The sequence below is a fragment of the Erinaceus europaeus genome, chromosome X (genome assembly GCF_950295315.1).
Source record: "Erinaceus europaeus chromosome X, mEriEur2.1, whole genome shotgun sequence".
Taxonomy (NCBI): Eukaryota; Metazoa; Chordata; class Mammalia; order Eulipotyphla; family Erinaceidae; genus Erinaceus; species Erinaceus europaeus.
The window spans coordinates 70531283-70548621 of record NC_080185.1 but is presented as its reverse complement, the minus strand read 5'-3'; the positions used below and the strand labels follow the sequence as shown (position 1 = coordinate 70548621).

At 37.7% G+C, this 17339-nt stretch overlaps 1 protein-coding gene across 2 annotated transcripts in view; it reads right to left on the bottom strand.

The window, feature by feature from the left end:
• The window catches only part of BRWD3 (bromodomain and WD repeat domain containing 3), a 236478-nt gene that overhangs the window by 154390 nt on the left and 64749 nt on the right, over nucleotides 1-17339 (bottom strand). For both annotated transcript variants that reach the window (XM_007534008.3, XM_060182523.1), the window contains exons 7-8: nucleotides 13293-13453; nucleotides 9830-10051 (exon numbers count right to left, since the gene is read on the bottom strand). In XM_007534008.3, the coding sequence (XP_007534070.1) occupies nucleotides 9830-10051; nucleotides 13293-13453 (383 nt within the window). The remainder of the gene's footprint in view (nucleotides 1-9829; nucleotides 10052-13292; nucleotides 13454-17339) is intronic.

Here is a 17339-nt window from a genome sequence, read left to right as displayed (position 1 = left end):
CTGGTCCTTGTATTTTGTGCCACATGTGCTTAACTCTCTGCACTGCCACCCAGCTACCCGGTATTATTTTTATTTGTTTCAATTTTGGAGTGAAGGATTTGCTTGGCTAACCTGTTTCTGTAGAAATGCATTAATCTTTGCTTTCTTGCTATTGGTATATTTGCAGAGGTTTGTGATTTCATTTGAGAGACCTTTGGTTTGGTTTCCTCACACAACACAACAACGGAACAACAATGGCAAGGACACAAAATTACAAATCAAATCTAAAACATTTAAAATCAACTACAACAATGAATAAGGACAGGAACCCAGAAGAAATTCCAAGTAAGCCAGAAGCAACCAAAAATGAGAAAAAAAATCCAAACATTAATTGATGTATTAATCACAGCAGTGGGGAAAGCTTTTGAAGAAAATGCTATCAGAAACAGGAAATAACCAATGGGACTTTGAAAGAAAGCACAACTGATCTCAAGGAAATTAACAAAGCAAAAGGTGAAATAGCTGATCTAAAAGGCCAGCTAGCAGAACAAGCTAATACAGTAAATGAACAAGGTAACAAAATAGCTGAACTGAAGAAGGGAGTTTATGTGAGGGAGAGCTGAATATCAGAAACAAAACAGAATTAGCCAAAGAAGGATAAATTAGAGAAAACTGATGAAGAAGTAAAAGAGCTAAAAGAGATTGCGAGACACTGGAAACAACAGAGATATATGTGATGACCTTAAGAGAAGTAATAGACACATAATTGGCCTACCAGATCAAGAAATAGAGGAAGGGGAATAAAGAATCCTAGAGGAAATAAGAGAAGAAAACTTCCTAACCTTAAACAAGAGAAAGGGACCAGATGGCTTTACAAATGAGTTCTATAAAACATTCAGGAAACAGTTAATTAACACCTCTACTTTTAAAACTCTTCCAAAAGCTTGAAGACATAGGAACACTCCTTTCTACCTTCTATGTAGCTAAAATCAACCTGATACCAAAAGCTGATAGTGACACAAAAAAGGGAAAAATACAGACCAATATTTCTGAGGAATATAGATATTAAAATACTGAACAGAATCCAAGCCAACCAGATACAGCAGAATATTAAAAAGATTGTTCATCATGACCAAGTGAGATTTACCCCAGGAATGCAAGGCTAGTTAAATATAAATAAGTCAATCAATGTCATTCACCGCATCACTAAAAGTAAAACCAAAAACCACAAGATTATCTCAACAGATGCAAGAAAGCCTTTGACAAAACCCAACAGCTGTTCTTGATCAAAACACTACGAAAAATGGGAATAGATGAAAAATTCCTCAAGATAATGGAGTCCATATACAGAGGATACAAACAGAATATTCAACACAGAAGTGATACAAAAGGCCAACAGACATATGAAAAATTGTTCCAGATATGAAAATAAAGACAACAAAGACATACTACCTCACCCCTGTGAGAAAATCATGCATCAAAAACAATAGCTGCAACAAATGTTGGAGAGGTTGTGGGGACAAAGGAACCCTCCTGCTGGTGGGAATGTAAGTTGGTCCAAACCCTGTGGAGAGCAGCTGGAGAATACTCACGAGGCTAGAAATGAACCTTCCTTATGACTCAGTAATACCTATCCTAGGGATATATACTAAGGACTCAATCATATCCATTCAAATATATATATACCAATGTTCATAGAAGCACAATACATAATAGCCCAAACCTGGAAGCAACCCATGTGTCCAACAGTAGATGGATGGCTGAGAAAGTTGTGGTGTATATACACAATGAAATACTATTCAGTTATTAACAATAATGAACTCACCTTCTCTGACTCATCTTGGATGGAGCTAGAAGGAATTATGTTAAGTGAGCTAAGTCAGAAAGAGAAAAATAAGTATGAGATGATCCTACTCATAAAAAAAAGTTGAGAAAGAGAAAGAAGACAGAAAAAAAATGCAAAGTAGAATTTTACTGAATTTGGAATATTTCACCAAAGTAAAAAATTTGGGTGGAGGGTGAGGGCAGATTTTCATTCACTATAGGTGGGGTAGAGGTAGGGATACAGACCCTTGGTGGTGGGAATGGTGCTTATAGTCTATATCCACTCCTATTAACTGATAGTCTTATAAATCTCTATTTAATTAATATGAGAGGGAAAAAATAGATTGAATGTCTCAAACCTTTTGATGCATAGACCCCAGTTCTGAGTATATATTCCTTCAATCTGAGTAAGTACTTAAGGTTTCAAATTGATAACCTGATTAATTTTTTAATTATTTTTTAATTTTTTAAAATTTTAAATTAATTTTTATTATCTTTACTTATTGGATAGAGACAGCCATAAATCAAGAGGGAAGGGAGTGATAGAGAGGGAGAGAGACAGAGAGACACCTGCAGCCCTGCTTCAATACTAGTAAAGCTTTCCCCCTGCAGGTGAGGACTGGGTGCTCGAACCCGGGTCCTTGCACATTGTAATACGTGCATTCAACCAGGTGCACCACCACCTGACCCAACTTGATTGATTTTTAACAGTGGGCTTAAATTAATACATTTTTAATAATGACTATTTTTGAAATATCAAATCACCTATATTCTTAGACCAGGGAGACCAGAAGAAACTGGTTGTTTCACTATATAAGATACAGCTATACATAAATTGCATTAAATGGCATAAATCATGGTAAGTTCCTGTATGATACAGCAAAGTAAAGCAAATTCCTAAATAAATAGTTAGAATAATAACTACTGCCCTCTTAAATGCTAAGAAAGTAGGAAATTTCCCTATCCTCTGTAAAATCCATATTTCTCCCAGTCCTGGAACCTCTGGGGTATGGCTTGTTTTACTATAGGCTTCACTCGATTCATACCATTTGATACGGCATCTGCTGAGCACAACCAAATCAATGTAACCAGTACATGTTTCACTTTTGGATTGTGTCCAGAGATGCCAGGTGTGGAATGTCAACCATTCAACTCTGGTGAGACAATTCCTAGCTCATAAGACTCCTCAATTCCATTTTGGGTGGTGCACTTCCTAACAAAGCCACAGAACCTAGATGTAGACCAGGGCCCATGAGATACAGCACATGTGCACATGTATCCATAAGTGTTAGGGGAAAATATATACCTTGATGTAAAAGTGCACAATAGTGTGCAATGACTCAATAAGTGCCCCAAGCAAGAAAAAAGGCCTAAAAAAGACACTCTTTTAAAGTACCATAGTACTTAACCAAATAGTTTCTACTTAGACCTAGATACCAACCTCACCTTCTTCCTATTTCACTTCCCTCACAAGAGCTGGCTAAGGGCAAGAGACCAGCATACTTTAATGATGGTTCATTTGGTCACGACAAGGTCAGGGGATCTTGGGATTCAGTTTTTTATGCTTTATACCTTAATGCTTTTTCAGCCAAATTGCAGATGCTACCATCATGCCAAGCCGACTTCCCTGGACAGATGACCTCACCAATGTATCCTGGAACTCCACCTCTCCAGAGCCCTGACCCACTAGGGAAAGATAGAAACAGGCTGGGAGTATGGATTGACCTGCCAATGCTCATGTTCAGTGGAGAAGCAATTACAGAAGCCAGACCTTCCACCTTCTGCACACTATAATGATCCTGGGTCCACACTACCAGAAGGATTAATAATAGGTAAGCTTCCAATGGAGGGGAGGGGATACAGAACTTTGCTGGTGGGAATTGTACCCCTCATATCCTGAGGTCTTGTCAATCATTATTAAATCAATAAAAAAATAAGACTGAGTCAACACCCGTTCAGCGGGGAAGCAATTACAGAAGCCAGACTTTCCACCCTCTGCAATCCACAATGACCCTGGATCCATACTCCCAGAGAGATAGAGAATGGGAAGGCTATCAGGGGAGGGGGTGGGATGTGGAGATCGGGTTATGGAAACTGTGCGGAATTGTACCCCTCTTATTCTCCGGTTTTGTTAATGTCTCCTTTCTTAAATAAAAAATAAAATAAAATAAGACTCAGGTGAGTATGCTAACTAAGAAAAAATTTAAGGAATTAGTAGATGTTTTCACTTATCTGTGGAATATAGATTATAAAAGCACACAAACTACTCAAAAAAGTAACCAAACTGTTTCTAAGACCTTGTGAGAATTACAGTGGTTTGGTAGATGATACAGTGACTTACACCATGTGAAATCTTGTAATTTTGTAAAAAATCCACTAAAAGTAAAATTGAAAAAAAAAAAGCAGCCAAGAAGAAATTGCACATTCATGAGGACCCAACTCCTTTAAAAAAAATCTCATAGAGGAGTCAACAGTGGTGCAAACACATTATCTTGCACAAGGGCCTGAGTTAAAGTCCTTGAAGCTGCAAGGGGGAAGCTTCAAAAGTGCTTAAGCAGTGTTGTAGGTATCTCTTTCTATCTATCTCTCTATCTTCACCCTCCCTTTTCAATTTCTCTCTGTCCTATCAAACAAAAGAAAGAAAAAAAGAGAAGAAAATAGTTGTGGTAAAGCAGTGGATTCCTTATGCAGGTACTGACTCCCAGTGATAGTAGCACTGTTAGCAATTAAAATAAATTAATAAGTACATATTTTTAAAATATGGATACTAAACATACTTTTAAAAATCTAGGAGGGGCCAAGTGTTGGCATGCCTAACTGAGCTCACACATTATAGTATGCAAGCACCCGAATTCAAGTCCCCAGTCCCCACCTGCAGGTGGAGAGCTTTGTGAGTAGTGAAGCAGAGTTGCACATGTCTCTCCCTCTCTACCTCCCCTTCCCTCTCAATTTCTGGCTGTCTCTATCCAATACATAATAATAATAATATTTTTAAATCTCCTAGATTAATGGATTTTGTACAAACATTTCAAAAATAATAACTAGAAAACTGTCAGTCCCTGAATTTATAAAATATTTTAATCCTAAAAATAATTATAAAATAATTCAGTATCGTACTTTAAAATTATTATTTCACTGCTTTCAGTGAAGAAAAACAAAGTAATTCATAGATAAATAACTAAAAAAAATCACTGTTCCTTTGGTGTAGTGCACCAAAGTAAAAGATTCTAGATTGTGGGTGGGGGGCTTAAGGTCTTGGAACATGATGGCAGAGGAGGACCTTGTGGGGGTCAAATTGCTATGTGGTAAACTGAGAAATTTACATATGTACAAACTATTGTATTTTATTATTGACTGTAAACCATTAATACCCCAATAAAGAAATTTAAAAAATACTTCCACATAGTTCTTTAATGCACATATCATGGAATTTTTATAGCAAACTGGATTTCATCAATAAATCCAAAGCAATGACTCAGCACCTATATATTCTAGTTTTAACTAAAGGCTTGCTTATTTATTTACTTTGAGAGAGAGAGAGAGGATGAGAATCAGAGCACTATTCTGGCACATGCAGTGCTACCAATGTGGTACTATGTGTGATAAAGATGGAGTATGTCTTATAGAATATCGAAAACTGAAACACATGAAGTTGAAAGAAATTAGTCAAATCATATCTAAGGCCATGAGAGAACTCTAGTGGTTTCGTAGGGGAGAGGGGTGAAGCACAGAACATTGGTGGCAGGAGTAGTGTGGAACTATACTCTTACTATTTTATAATCTTGTAAAGACTATTAAGTCACTAGTTGAAAACTAAGTAAGATGAATTATGTCTTGTTATTAACTAGCCATTTCCTGAGCAAGCACCTTATCTATGTGTATATCTACAACTTTTTGGTATAATAGAAACAGGTGAATTGCTACAGTTAAACAGGGTTTCAAAGGGGGTCTGACCATCCCATTCCCAGCATCATTAATATTAATGTGTTCTTTCCTCAAGTAGGTCGTTCCAGGAATAGTCTGGCCCTCAGCCCTTGGAACTGTTAGAAAGAGAAAAACCATTTAAAGTGATTATGTTATCCAGTAGTTATTTACTTAGAGGAAAAACATGTCCTTCAGGGAAAAGTAGCATACCAAAGTAATAAACTAAAAACAGATTGTTTACAAATTTCTGTAAATTGACTTGGCTGGTGGAAGTGTCACCTGTAGAGAGGGACACTCCTCCCAGGTCTCTCAATCTAGACTTCATCCAAGTGCTTTCAAACTACAATCCCCCAGCTAAAGCACTGTATATTGTAAGCAATCTGATTTGGTATTTGATTTCTTGTGTATTTGCTGCTTCCTAGTCCAACAAGCTGTATTTCTATACCTTCTTTTGTCTCTTACTATCGTTAAAATATATCTATATATCCCCACCTTCAGGGGAGTTGCTTCACAAGTGGTGAAGCAGGTCTGCAGGTGTCTATCTTTCTCTCCCTCTCTCTGTCTTCCCTTCCCTATCTTCCCCTCCTCTCTCCATTTCTTTCTGTCCTATCCAACAATGACGACATCAATAACTACAGCAATAAAACAACAAGGGCAACAAAAGGGAATAAATGAATAAACAAAATTTTTTTCTTTTTTTTAATATTTATTTTATTTATTTATTCCCTTTTGTTGCCCTTGTTGTTTTATTGTTGTAGTTATTATTGTTATTGTCATTGTTGGATAGGACAGAGAGAAATGGAGAGAGGAGGGGAAGACAGAGAGGAGGAGAGAAAGATAGACACCTGCAGACCTGCTTCACCGCCTGTGAAGCGACTCCCCTGCAGGTGGGGAGCCGGGGTTCAAACCGGGATCCTTGTGCCGGTCCTTATGCTTTGCGCCACCTGCACTTAACCCGCTGCGCTATAGCCCGACTCCCCCAAATAAATATTTTTTTAAAAACAATCAGATCACCATAAACTTCCTATATATCAGAACACTCTAAAAATCTACAGTAATGGCATTAAAATATCTTCTATCTATAATATCAATAAATGTCAATGGCCTGAATTCACCTATCAAAAGGCACAGAATAGGAAGATGGATCAGAAAATGCAACCCAACCATATGTTGTCTGCAGGAATCCCACCTAACTCAACAAGACAAACACAGACTCAAAGTGAAGTGGTTGGAAAACTACCATACAAGCCAATGGAGCACACACAAAAGGGGGGGGCACAAACAGCTATGCTCATATCTGACACGATAGACCTTAAAATAAATAAAATTTTAAAAGATATGCATGGACATCACTTAGTGCTCAGAGGATCAATCAATCAAAAGGACTTAATGATTATCAACATCTATGTACCCAAGAAGAGGCCATCTAAATACATCAAACATCTACTGAAAGAGCTACAGCAACACAATAATAGTGGAGGACGTCAACACCCCACTCTCTCAACTTGACAGATCATCCAGGCAGAAAATCAATAAAGAAATGAGAGAGCTAAATGAAGAGATAGATAAACTAGAACTACTGGACATTTTTAGAGTAAAAATAGTGATTTCACCGTTCTCAGCCCATCTTGGATGGAGGTTGAAGAAATCATGTTAAGTGAGATAAATCAGAAACAGAAGGATGAATGTGGGATGATCTCATTCATAGGCAGAAGTTGAAAAACAAGATCAGAAGAGAAAATACTAAGCAGAACTTGGACTGGAGTTGGTGTATTGCACCAAAGTAAAAGACTCCGGGGTGGGTGGGGAGAGTTCAGGTCCTGGAACAGGATGGCATAGGACCTAGTGAGGGATTGTATTGTTGTATGGAAAACTGAGGAATGTTATGCATGTACAAACTATTGTATTTACTGTTGACTGTAAAACATTAATTCCCCAATAAAGAAATAAAATAAAAAGTAATCTATAAGCTCCTTCCACATACCAACATCCCAGTGGCAGGCTCTCAGTGGCGGGCTCTGGTTGTAGCCAACCTACTCTCACCTTTATTGTTAGCGCCTTGATGGACTTTGTTATAACCAATCAGCTTGTGCTGTACCCAGTTTGAAACTGATAAAAGCTGGGTACTGCAGTATAAGCATGTGCAAGTCCGGTAGGAATTGACCTGTAACCCATTAATGTAAAATAAATGTAACTCCCTCAAAATATATATATATATATAATGACTCTTTTGAAATTGAATATGAGGTCCAGGTGGTGTTGCACCTGGTTGAGCACACATATAGCAATGCACAAGGAGCCGGGTTCAAGCCCCCAGTCTCTACCTGCAGGGGAAAAGCTTTGCGAATAGTGAAGGATGGCTGCAGGTGTCTTTCCGTTTCTCTCCGTATCCTTCCTTCCCTTCTCAATTTCTGTCTATATCCAATAAATAATGATAATTTTAAAATTCAAAAAAAGAAATTGAATATATAGTTGTCATGTCTCATTTCTACACCTTTATAGAACACTGAGGTACCCCAAACTCTAATTCTAACTTCATTTGAAAATGATATAAATTGCATATTTAAAATTTAATAATTTTGACTTTTCTTAATGAATAATATAAATTTGGACAAATGTATGTTCATATATAAATAGTTATAAATATATTACTAATGGGGATGGGCAGTGGTTCATCCAGGTTGAGCATACATGTTATCATGCACAAGGCCCCAGTCTCAAGCTCTGGGTCCCCAACTGTGGGTGTAAAAAGTGGTGAAGCTGAAGGGGTTGCTCTATCTCTCTCCCTCTCTATCTCAGTCTTCTCTCTCGATTTCTCTCTGACTCCAACAAATAAATAAAATGTATAAATATATATACATATATTCATGTTATCATTTTTTATATTTATTTTCCCTTTTGTTGGCCTTGTTTTTTATTGTTGTTGAAGTTATTATTGTTGTTGTTATTGATGTTGACTTTATTAGGGCAGAGAGAAATGGAGAGAGGAGGGGAAGACAGAGAGAGGGAGAGAAAGAGACACCTGCAGACCTGCTTCACTGCCTGTGAAGTGACTCCCCTGCAGGTGGGGAGCCAGGGGATCGAACCGGGATACTTACGCCGGTCCTTGAGCTTTGCGCCACCTGCACTTAACCCACTGTGCTACTGCCCGACTCCCAAAAGTTATTATTTTTATTAATGTTTTTGGCTCGAGGTAATATTTATTTTATGCAATTCCAAGGAGTGGGCTGAATGTCTCACCTAGTTTTTGTTTGATTTTTCTTCTTGTTTGTCTTAATTGCTGAAGGGCTAAGAGTTTCCCTAGTCCAACATTTTTCCTTTCTCTCCTTTCTTTCTTTCTTACTTAATCTTTCTTTCTTTCTTTTTGAGAGAGAGAAATGGGAGAGAAGAGAGACCTGCAGCCCTACTCCACTGTTGTGAAGCTTCTCCTATGCAGGTAGAGACTGGGGCATTGAACCTGAGTGCTTGTGCATGGTAATGAGTGCACTCAACTGGATGGGCCTCCCTTCAGCCGCCCCTAAGCTGTAAATTTCAAGGATAACTACTATCCTAAATGGATAATGGGTGATCTGTATCATGTAGGTTTCTCAGCCTCAGACTCTTTCTGTTCTCATGATAATCACAGAAAAAATGACAGTGGAATAATGTATATGGAATACATTAATAATGTAAGTATCAAACAAGGATGACTACTATGACTTGAGAATTTTTAATACATCAAATAAAGATAATAAAGGCCTTCCACTGAGGTGGATACCAGAAAATCAAATGTATAAGATATTAATAAATTTTGAACTTTAAAAAAAAGGAAAATGGTATGGACAGATAGAAGTAATGAAAAGATAAAGGTCATATTTGGATTTTATTAATAAACATAACATAGATGTTAATTAGCAATGAAAGATCACTGAAACTTATATAACGTGAAAATGTATTATTATTTTAATGATTTTGTAAATGCCTAATGGCTGGGTAGAAACAGAGATTTTAAGAAATCAACATTTTCCGAATGTCATTCTTTATACTATCTATATACTGCAACAAAAATTAGAATTCTTACTATGTATATCAGAGATAGATAACTTTTCTTTTTTTTTTTTACCTGTATGGAAGTGATAGAAGCTGAGTGTCCCTGAAGGACTGCAATTGGTGCACAAGTTCGAAGACACCACACTCTTACAACCTTGTCACAACTGCCTGCAGCAATAAGAGTGTTTTCATAGTTAACAGCCATGTCAGAAATTTCAGCAGAGTGTCCTCGAAGTGTAGCAAGAAGACGCCCATCATCTGTAGCCCAGATTTTCACCAAACAGTCATCTGAACCCTACAATGTTAGAAAAGGTACAAAATATGTATAATGAAGCAGAGATTTGCCACATTTTGTATTGTACAAAAGCCAAAAGGATAAAATGAAGATTTTAATGTTACTTCTAAGCCTCTTCTTTTTAGTGTTCTCTCTACATATAATATGAATCCAATAGCAACTACAAATAACAGTACTGCAAAGCATTTTTCAGACTGACTACGGTATTGGTGAAGTACTCAAAACTATCTAAAAAATATGAAAACTTTAAGGGTTTTAGTTCACTTTTAAAGTGATCTGACATTAAGTACCTCTTCCATTATTTCTTTTTAAAAAATATTTATTCCCTTTTGTTGCCCTTGTTGTTTTATTGTTGTAGTTATTATTGTTGTTAGTATTGATGTCATCACTGTTGGATAGGACAGAGAGAAATGGAGAGAGGAGGGGAAGACAGAGAGGGGGAGAGAAAGATAGACACCTGCAGACCTGTTTCACCACCTGTGAAGCAACTCCCCTGCAGGTGGGAAGCCCGGGGCTGCAACCAGAATCCTAACACTGGTCCTTGAGCTTTGCACCACGTGCGCTTAAACTGCGACGCTACTACCCGACTCCCTATTTCTTTTTAAAAAATATTTATTTATTCCCTTTTGTTGCCCTTGTTATTTTATTGTTGTAGTTATTATTGTTGTTGTTAATGATGTCGTTGTTGAATAGGACAGAGAGAAATGGAGAGAGGAGAGGAAGACAGAGAGGAGAGAGAAAGATAGACACCTACAGACATGCTTCATCGCCTGTGAAGGGACCTGCAGGTGGGAAGCCGGGGACTCGAATCGGGATCCTTACACCGGTCCTTGCGCTTTGCCACCTGGCTTAACTCGCTACCCTACCGCCTGACTCCCACCTCTTCCATTATTTTTTTCATTAGGCCTGACATCATTTTTAGTCCTCATTACTTGAGTAATTAATGGTGAAAATATTGTGTTAGGGGGTCGGGCGGTGGCGCGGTGGGCTAAGCGCATGTGGCACAAAGCGCAAGGACTGGTGTAAGGATCCCGGTTCAAGCCCCCGGCTCCCCACCTGCAGGGGAGTCGCTTCACAGGCGGTGAAGCAGGTCTGCAGGTGTCTATCTTTCTCTCCCCCTCTCTGTCTTCCCCTCCTCTCTCCATTTCTCTCTGTCCTATCCAACAATGAATAGCATCAACAATGGCAATAATAATAACCACAACGAGGCTACAACAACAAGAGCAACAAAAGGGGGGGAATGGCCTCCAGGAGCAGTGGATTCATGGTGCAGGCACCGAGCCCAGCAATAACCCTGGAGGGAAAAAAAAAGAAAAAGAAAATACTGTGTTAAAATTTCTATTAACAATCTAAACAAAATTTGTATAATTTTAGTAAAATGTGTTTAATTATATTAAAAATAGTTCTATTTCAATATAGTAGATTGTATTAAATGAGTATGTTGATAAAATGATGACACACATCATCCTTATCAACATCCAACTTCTTAGATAATATTCTTGGAATCATGAAAACATACATGGAAGTATTTATATAGATCATCAAGAAATAATTTCTCAAAATACAAGTGAAGTCATGTAAAAGTTAAAGCAAAGAACATGTGGAAGTAAGGCCAGGTGGTGGTATACCCAGTGAGCACACATGCTCCCATGCATAAGAATCTGGGTTCAGGGCCCCTGATCCACATCTGCAGAGGGAAGCTTCTTAAGTGGTAAAGCAGGTCTGCATGTGTGTATTTCTCCCTCACTATCTCCCCCTTCCATCTCAATGTCTGTCTCTATCCAACTGATAAATATTTTTTTAAAAAAACATATAGGTGGACCCAAGTTACTGATTACAAAAGCCAGTCCTTCCACCTTCTGCACCCAATAATGACCCTGGGTCCATACTCCCAGAGGGTTAAAGAATGGGGGGAGGGATAGAAAGTTCTGCTGGTGGGAATTGTACTCCTCTTATCCTATGGCCTTGTCAGTGTTTCCATTTTATAAAAAAAAAAATTAAAAAGAACATATAGAAGTTATCTAGGATAAAAAAAATTGTAGTGTTAAAAGCTTATTAGGCTTTAAAAAAAACAACTATATAAAACAAATGTTTAATTAGCAAGAAATAATAGTACAGGTCAGTTCATTAGAAATAATGCAAGGGTAGCCACAAACATGTCTTAAAAATAATACAAGTGTAACATCAAACCATTCTGATTATAAGATTCTGATTCTAATACATATGGTTCAAAAACTGAGGTTGGAGTGCTCTGTGTTTTCCCCATTTGCCTCCCTTCATTTATTCAGTTTCTCTATCAGAGTCTTAACTATTCATATTATAACTGAAATATCTGCTGGCCAGAAGCTGGGAAGAAGGGTCATTGTTTTAAAACACAAATATATAAATAAAACTATGGGTGGGTTGGGTGGTAGCTCAGTGGGTTAAGCTCTTGGGCTCATGGTGCAAAGCCCAAGGATTGGCAAAAGGATCTTGGTTTGAGCCCCTAGCTCCCCACTTGCAGGGGGATTGTTTCACAAGCGGTGAAGAAGGTCTAAAAGTGTCTGTCCTTATCTCCTCCTCACTGTCCCCCTCCCCTCGATTTTTATCTGTCCTATCCAATAACAACCACAACAAGAGCAACAAAATGGGAAAAATAGCTTCCAGGAGCAGTGGATCCTTAATGCTGGCACTGAGCCCCAGCGGTAACCCTGGATGCGGAGGGAAAAAAATGCTATTACATGTACTTCAATTTAAAAATAGCATTGAATCCATAAAACCAAGACTTCTGTTTGAAATGCTGTACTACTTCATACTAAAAAAATATGATAATGTATTTGAAGAAAAACAATTTAAAATAGTCATCACTAAAACAAAATATATACAATAGCTGTAAGCTTAATTACTACATAGTTCAACTATTAAACTGTAAGAATGAAGTTATCAATAAACAGAACTGGCACCAATTAAACTATGCTAAAGAGAATATGTATTTGATATATGCTAATTGGAATGAAACGGAGTAAAGCCATTTCACCAAAACTATCTCTAGACCATGTCTTCTGAGGAATTATGCAATCTCTAAAAAGGCTGAGAGCATTATAATTATAGAGAATGAGAACATTTTCAGTTTCTACATATCTTTTCTTTTTAAAGTTATCCAAAAGTACCATCTAAATACAAAGCATTATTTCAATACCATAAAATTTAACATCAAACATAAATTTCTAATATGATCTAATATAAGAAATTTTAAACTCACAGTGAAAATTCTTCTCCCACTTCTGTCAAATGCTACACAGTAGACAGATGACAAGTGTCCCAGAATTCGTTTATGCATCTTAATATGCTGGTAAGCAGATGAGGGGAAAATATGGCTGAATCGACTACATCCAGTTAATTGCCTGGCAGAGGTGATATTAACTAGAAACACAAAATAAAATATATTTACTACTTAAAACCTAAAATGAAACCAGCTACATGAAGTTAAACCATGAATACAAAAGAGTGAAAACAGCATAATTCTACCCTATGAAGTGACTAAATTGTATATTGTATGATCAAGTTCAAGTTCACTACTACAAGAATTAAGGAAAAACTTTTGTAATAAGAATACAGTTGACTAAGTATAATATGCCTTATGATGAAAAACAACAATTAAATAGTTTTATTCAGATGTGGAATATAGATAGTTAAAGCATATGAACTTGCAAAAAAGTAACAAACTGTTACTTTATGAAATTTGGTGGTTATGGGGGGCATAGAGACTTTATGAAATTATGGTGGTTATGGTGGGCATAGAGAGTTTTGGTGGTTTTTTGTGGCATGCAAAACACATTATTGTAATCTCATGATTTTGTAGGTCACCAATAATATATTTTATAAATTACAGAAGAAAATTTAAGAACTCCTGTCCTACTTGCTCATGCACATCCATCTCATATTCAGATGTTCCTAAAAGCAAAGAGATTTATACAATGAAATGAGAAGGGAGTCCTCTCTTCTCCTCTCCCAAATGAACTAGGAATACCAAAGGAGACCACATGGGGCCAAAACAAGACAGGACAAGAACGACTTCAAGAACCCACTGGTGAGTGCAAACACGTGTAGATGGCAGACAGATGGCGCCTAGGGAGAGATTAAGTGGCTAGTAACAGTCTGGCAGTTTATCAGAGACACCACCTCCAGTCTGTTCCACCAACAAGGGGACGGCTGAAGGGAGGAGAGGACTCCTGGAGACTCACCAAGTGCAACTCTGAGTCTCTATTGCTACTGCCCTCAGAATCTGGAGCAGCAGCAGGGAGGGACACCAGGGGACAGACCAGGAAACTCAAAAGACCTATACCTTGGTGGCGGAGCAGTGGGGCTGTGAAAGTCTCTTTGCATAACCACTAGAATATCTCTGCCACACCCTGCTTTATCTCTAGGTCAGAAGTCAGTGATTAAACTAAGAAGCCTACTTATAGTTTAAAAGCCCTCAGGCTCCCATAACCTATAGGGAAGAAAAAGCACAAGAGAGGCTTTTAAGCAAGCCACTGAGCTCCAAATCAGGGATTAAAATACTATTGAAACAACTGTTAACTTCCACCACTGTGAACCCTTTAATTACCTTACTTAGACACAAGTCTATCCAGGCAACAGTGATCAGTAATTTGAAAAGTACTGAAAGAGGGAACTCATAACATAATATATAAAATGAAATGAGAAGGGAAACTACCAAGTTACATGCCAGTAACATCAATCCTCTCTAGGTTTTTACCATTTTTGGTTTACGAACTGGTTCTCTTTCTAGTTATCAATAAACTCGTGAGGCTTCATTTTCTATCAGGTCATCTTAGATCTTATCACCCTTTATTTTTTTTTTTACTTATAGTTTTCATAAAAAGCAGGAAGAATAAAGAATAAATATGTGTAATTATCCCAATATTAACAACATTCTCCTAACTTCCCAAAAATGGATACTGTGGTCTCCATGTAGATACATAAGCACCCACATGCCCTAAAAAATGCTTCATTTTGCTGTATACTCTGAAAATATTTTAAGTCAGACAGAATGCATATTACTCAAAACATAAGGTTTCTATAAATTAAAAGCCAGCATGTGAAAAGAGATATTTTTTTTTCATACTGGGCAAATGACAACACTTTTATATTTAAGGAAGGCAAGGTTAAGGCAAGAATTGACTTGCAGCTAAATAAGTAAAGTTAGAACTACGCCATAATAAAAATACGAAATTTATCAGTCCAACTTTTAAAAACAATGAAGCATCTGCAACATGGTGTCCATTTATTAAACAAAAGGTTTAATAAATAGGAACTAAAAAGTAGGAATAAAGCAGATGAGAATAGGGATTTTAGGGAGGAAAGAAGCTAGAAAATCTATTTTAAGTATGATCCTAGGGGATCATGAATTTATTGATTTTTTTCTTGAGTTTTATAGCTAACATGCATGTAAACTAAAAATGTCATCTGCAAAGATGGTATCAGAGTTGAGAATAGGATTCTGGCCTGCATTTGGAATTTACCACTCCTAGCAAATATTTTCTTTCACTTTATTTTATATAGAGACAGACAGAGAGAGAGAGAGAGATTGAGAGGGATGAGTAGTGAAGGAGAAAGCAAGAGAGAGATACCTGCAGCAATCCTTCTCCACTTATGAAACTTTCCCCCTACAGATGGGGCCACAGAACTGAGCCCATGTCTTTCCACATAGCAGCATATGTGCTCTACAGGGTGAGCCACCACCAAACTTTATTTTTTTTTCAAACAAAGGTAGTTACAGTGGTTATTTTAATTAGGACTATAAGAAAAATAAGCTCCAATTACAAATAGAATAAGAACACAATAGGTATCTGAGTATTTATGCAATATGTTGATACATTGAATAAATAATGACAGATAATCCACAACATCAGTACAGGGTAGAAAATTTTTCTCTGGCAGTTGATTTTTTATTCCATCTTCTAGAGCTCTAAGATGGAAAGAGAAGGTGCCATAATACTGGAACTGAAAGTAATTTTCCTTCTTCAATCTAACACTTCTTATAGCAGCATTCCTTGAAACAACTAACTACATTCATTACTTCTGGAGTTAAAGAAGCTTAATGAAACAAAACCATAAAGGAAGTCCCAAATATCAGAAAAGGAGCTAAAATAACACAAGAATTTCTTTAAGAAAGAGATGAAAGATCAGAAATGACTAATATAAAGAATACATTGAGTGAGGATAGATAGCACAGTGGTTATGCAAAGAGACTAGTGCCTGAGGATCTGAAGTTCCATATTCAATCCCCTGCTCTGGTATTTCTCTCTGTGTCTTTCTCTCTGCATCTCTCTCAAAAATAAAATATTTAAAAAAAGAATTGAATAAAAATCAACCTAATATGGAAACTGTAACAGTACACTCAATTTGTAGAAGAGAGTATTAAAAATGGGAAACAAAAATGGTAGTAATAACTCAAATGGGGACTAAGCAGGGAAGATGGCGGACTGAGAAGCTGCTAACAGCGAGTGCTCTGATCACATCGTCGGCAACGGTAGGATTTTCTGCCTTTAGCAGGCCAGTCAATAAGGGGTGACACCAAAGAGGTGATTATAATTTAATTTGGGTTAAGAATTAGAGTAAAGGTGACACGGACTAGCGGGGCTCCAGACTTCCCAGGCGGCGCCAGGGAAGGCAAGTGTGCCGGGCATTGTCCTCCACCCAGGAAGGCGGCTCCTCCAACGGTTGCAGAGCGCGGCAGGCAGAGGACCCGGAGAGAGCACTTTAGCTCGGGGGCTTTCTCTTGGGAGTCTCCAGGGTCCACCGCGACCCTGAGGGCGGATCCAAAGACTTCTTGAGTATAGCTCTCATTGGATCAAAGGACTTGGAGCTAGTTTTCATTTTCGAGAAATCCTTTAAAAAAGTCTGGAGGAGGGGGTTTCCCGGAAGATGGCGGATGGAGAAGCTGCTAGCCTCTGAGCTCCGAACACACTCCCCTGGAGACAATAGGATTTTCTGCCTTTAGCAGGCCAGCCAATAAGGTGTCCTTAGACACCAAGGAAGTGACTATAACTTAATTTGGGTTAAGAACTAGAGTAGGGAAAAATTCTTTTTTCTTCCTTTTAATTTTCAAGCATACATCCTTCCCGCCACCCCCCCCATAAGCAGTCCCTGGGACCAGCTCCTAGCAGGATACCCCATACCAACAAACAGGGTGTTTTTTTTTTTTTTTTTGAATTCACTGATACACATTTGGGAAGTTCCTTGCACTGCTCTTTAATTACAACTCTTCTTCTTACCTTCTCCCTTTTCTCTCTCTTATCTCTCT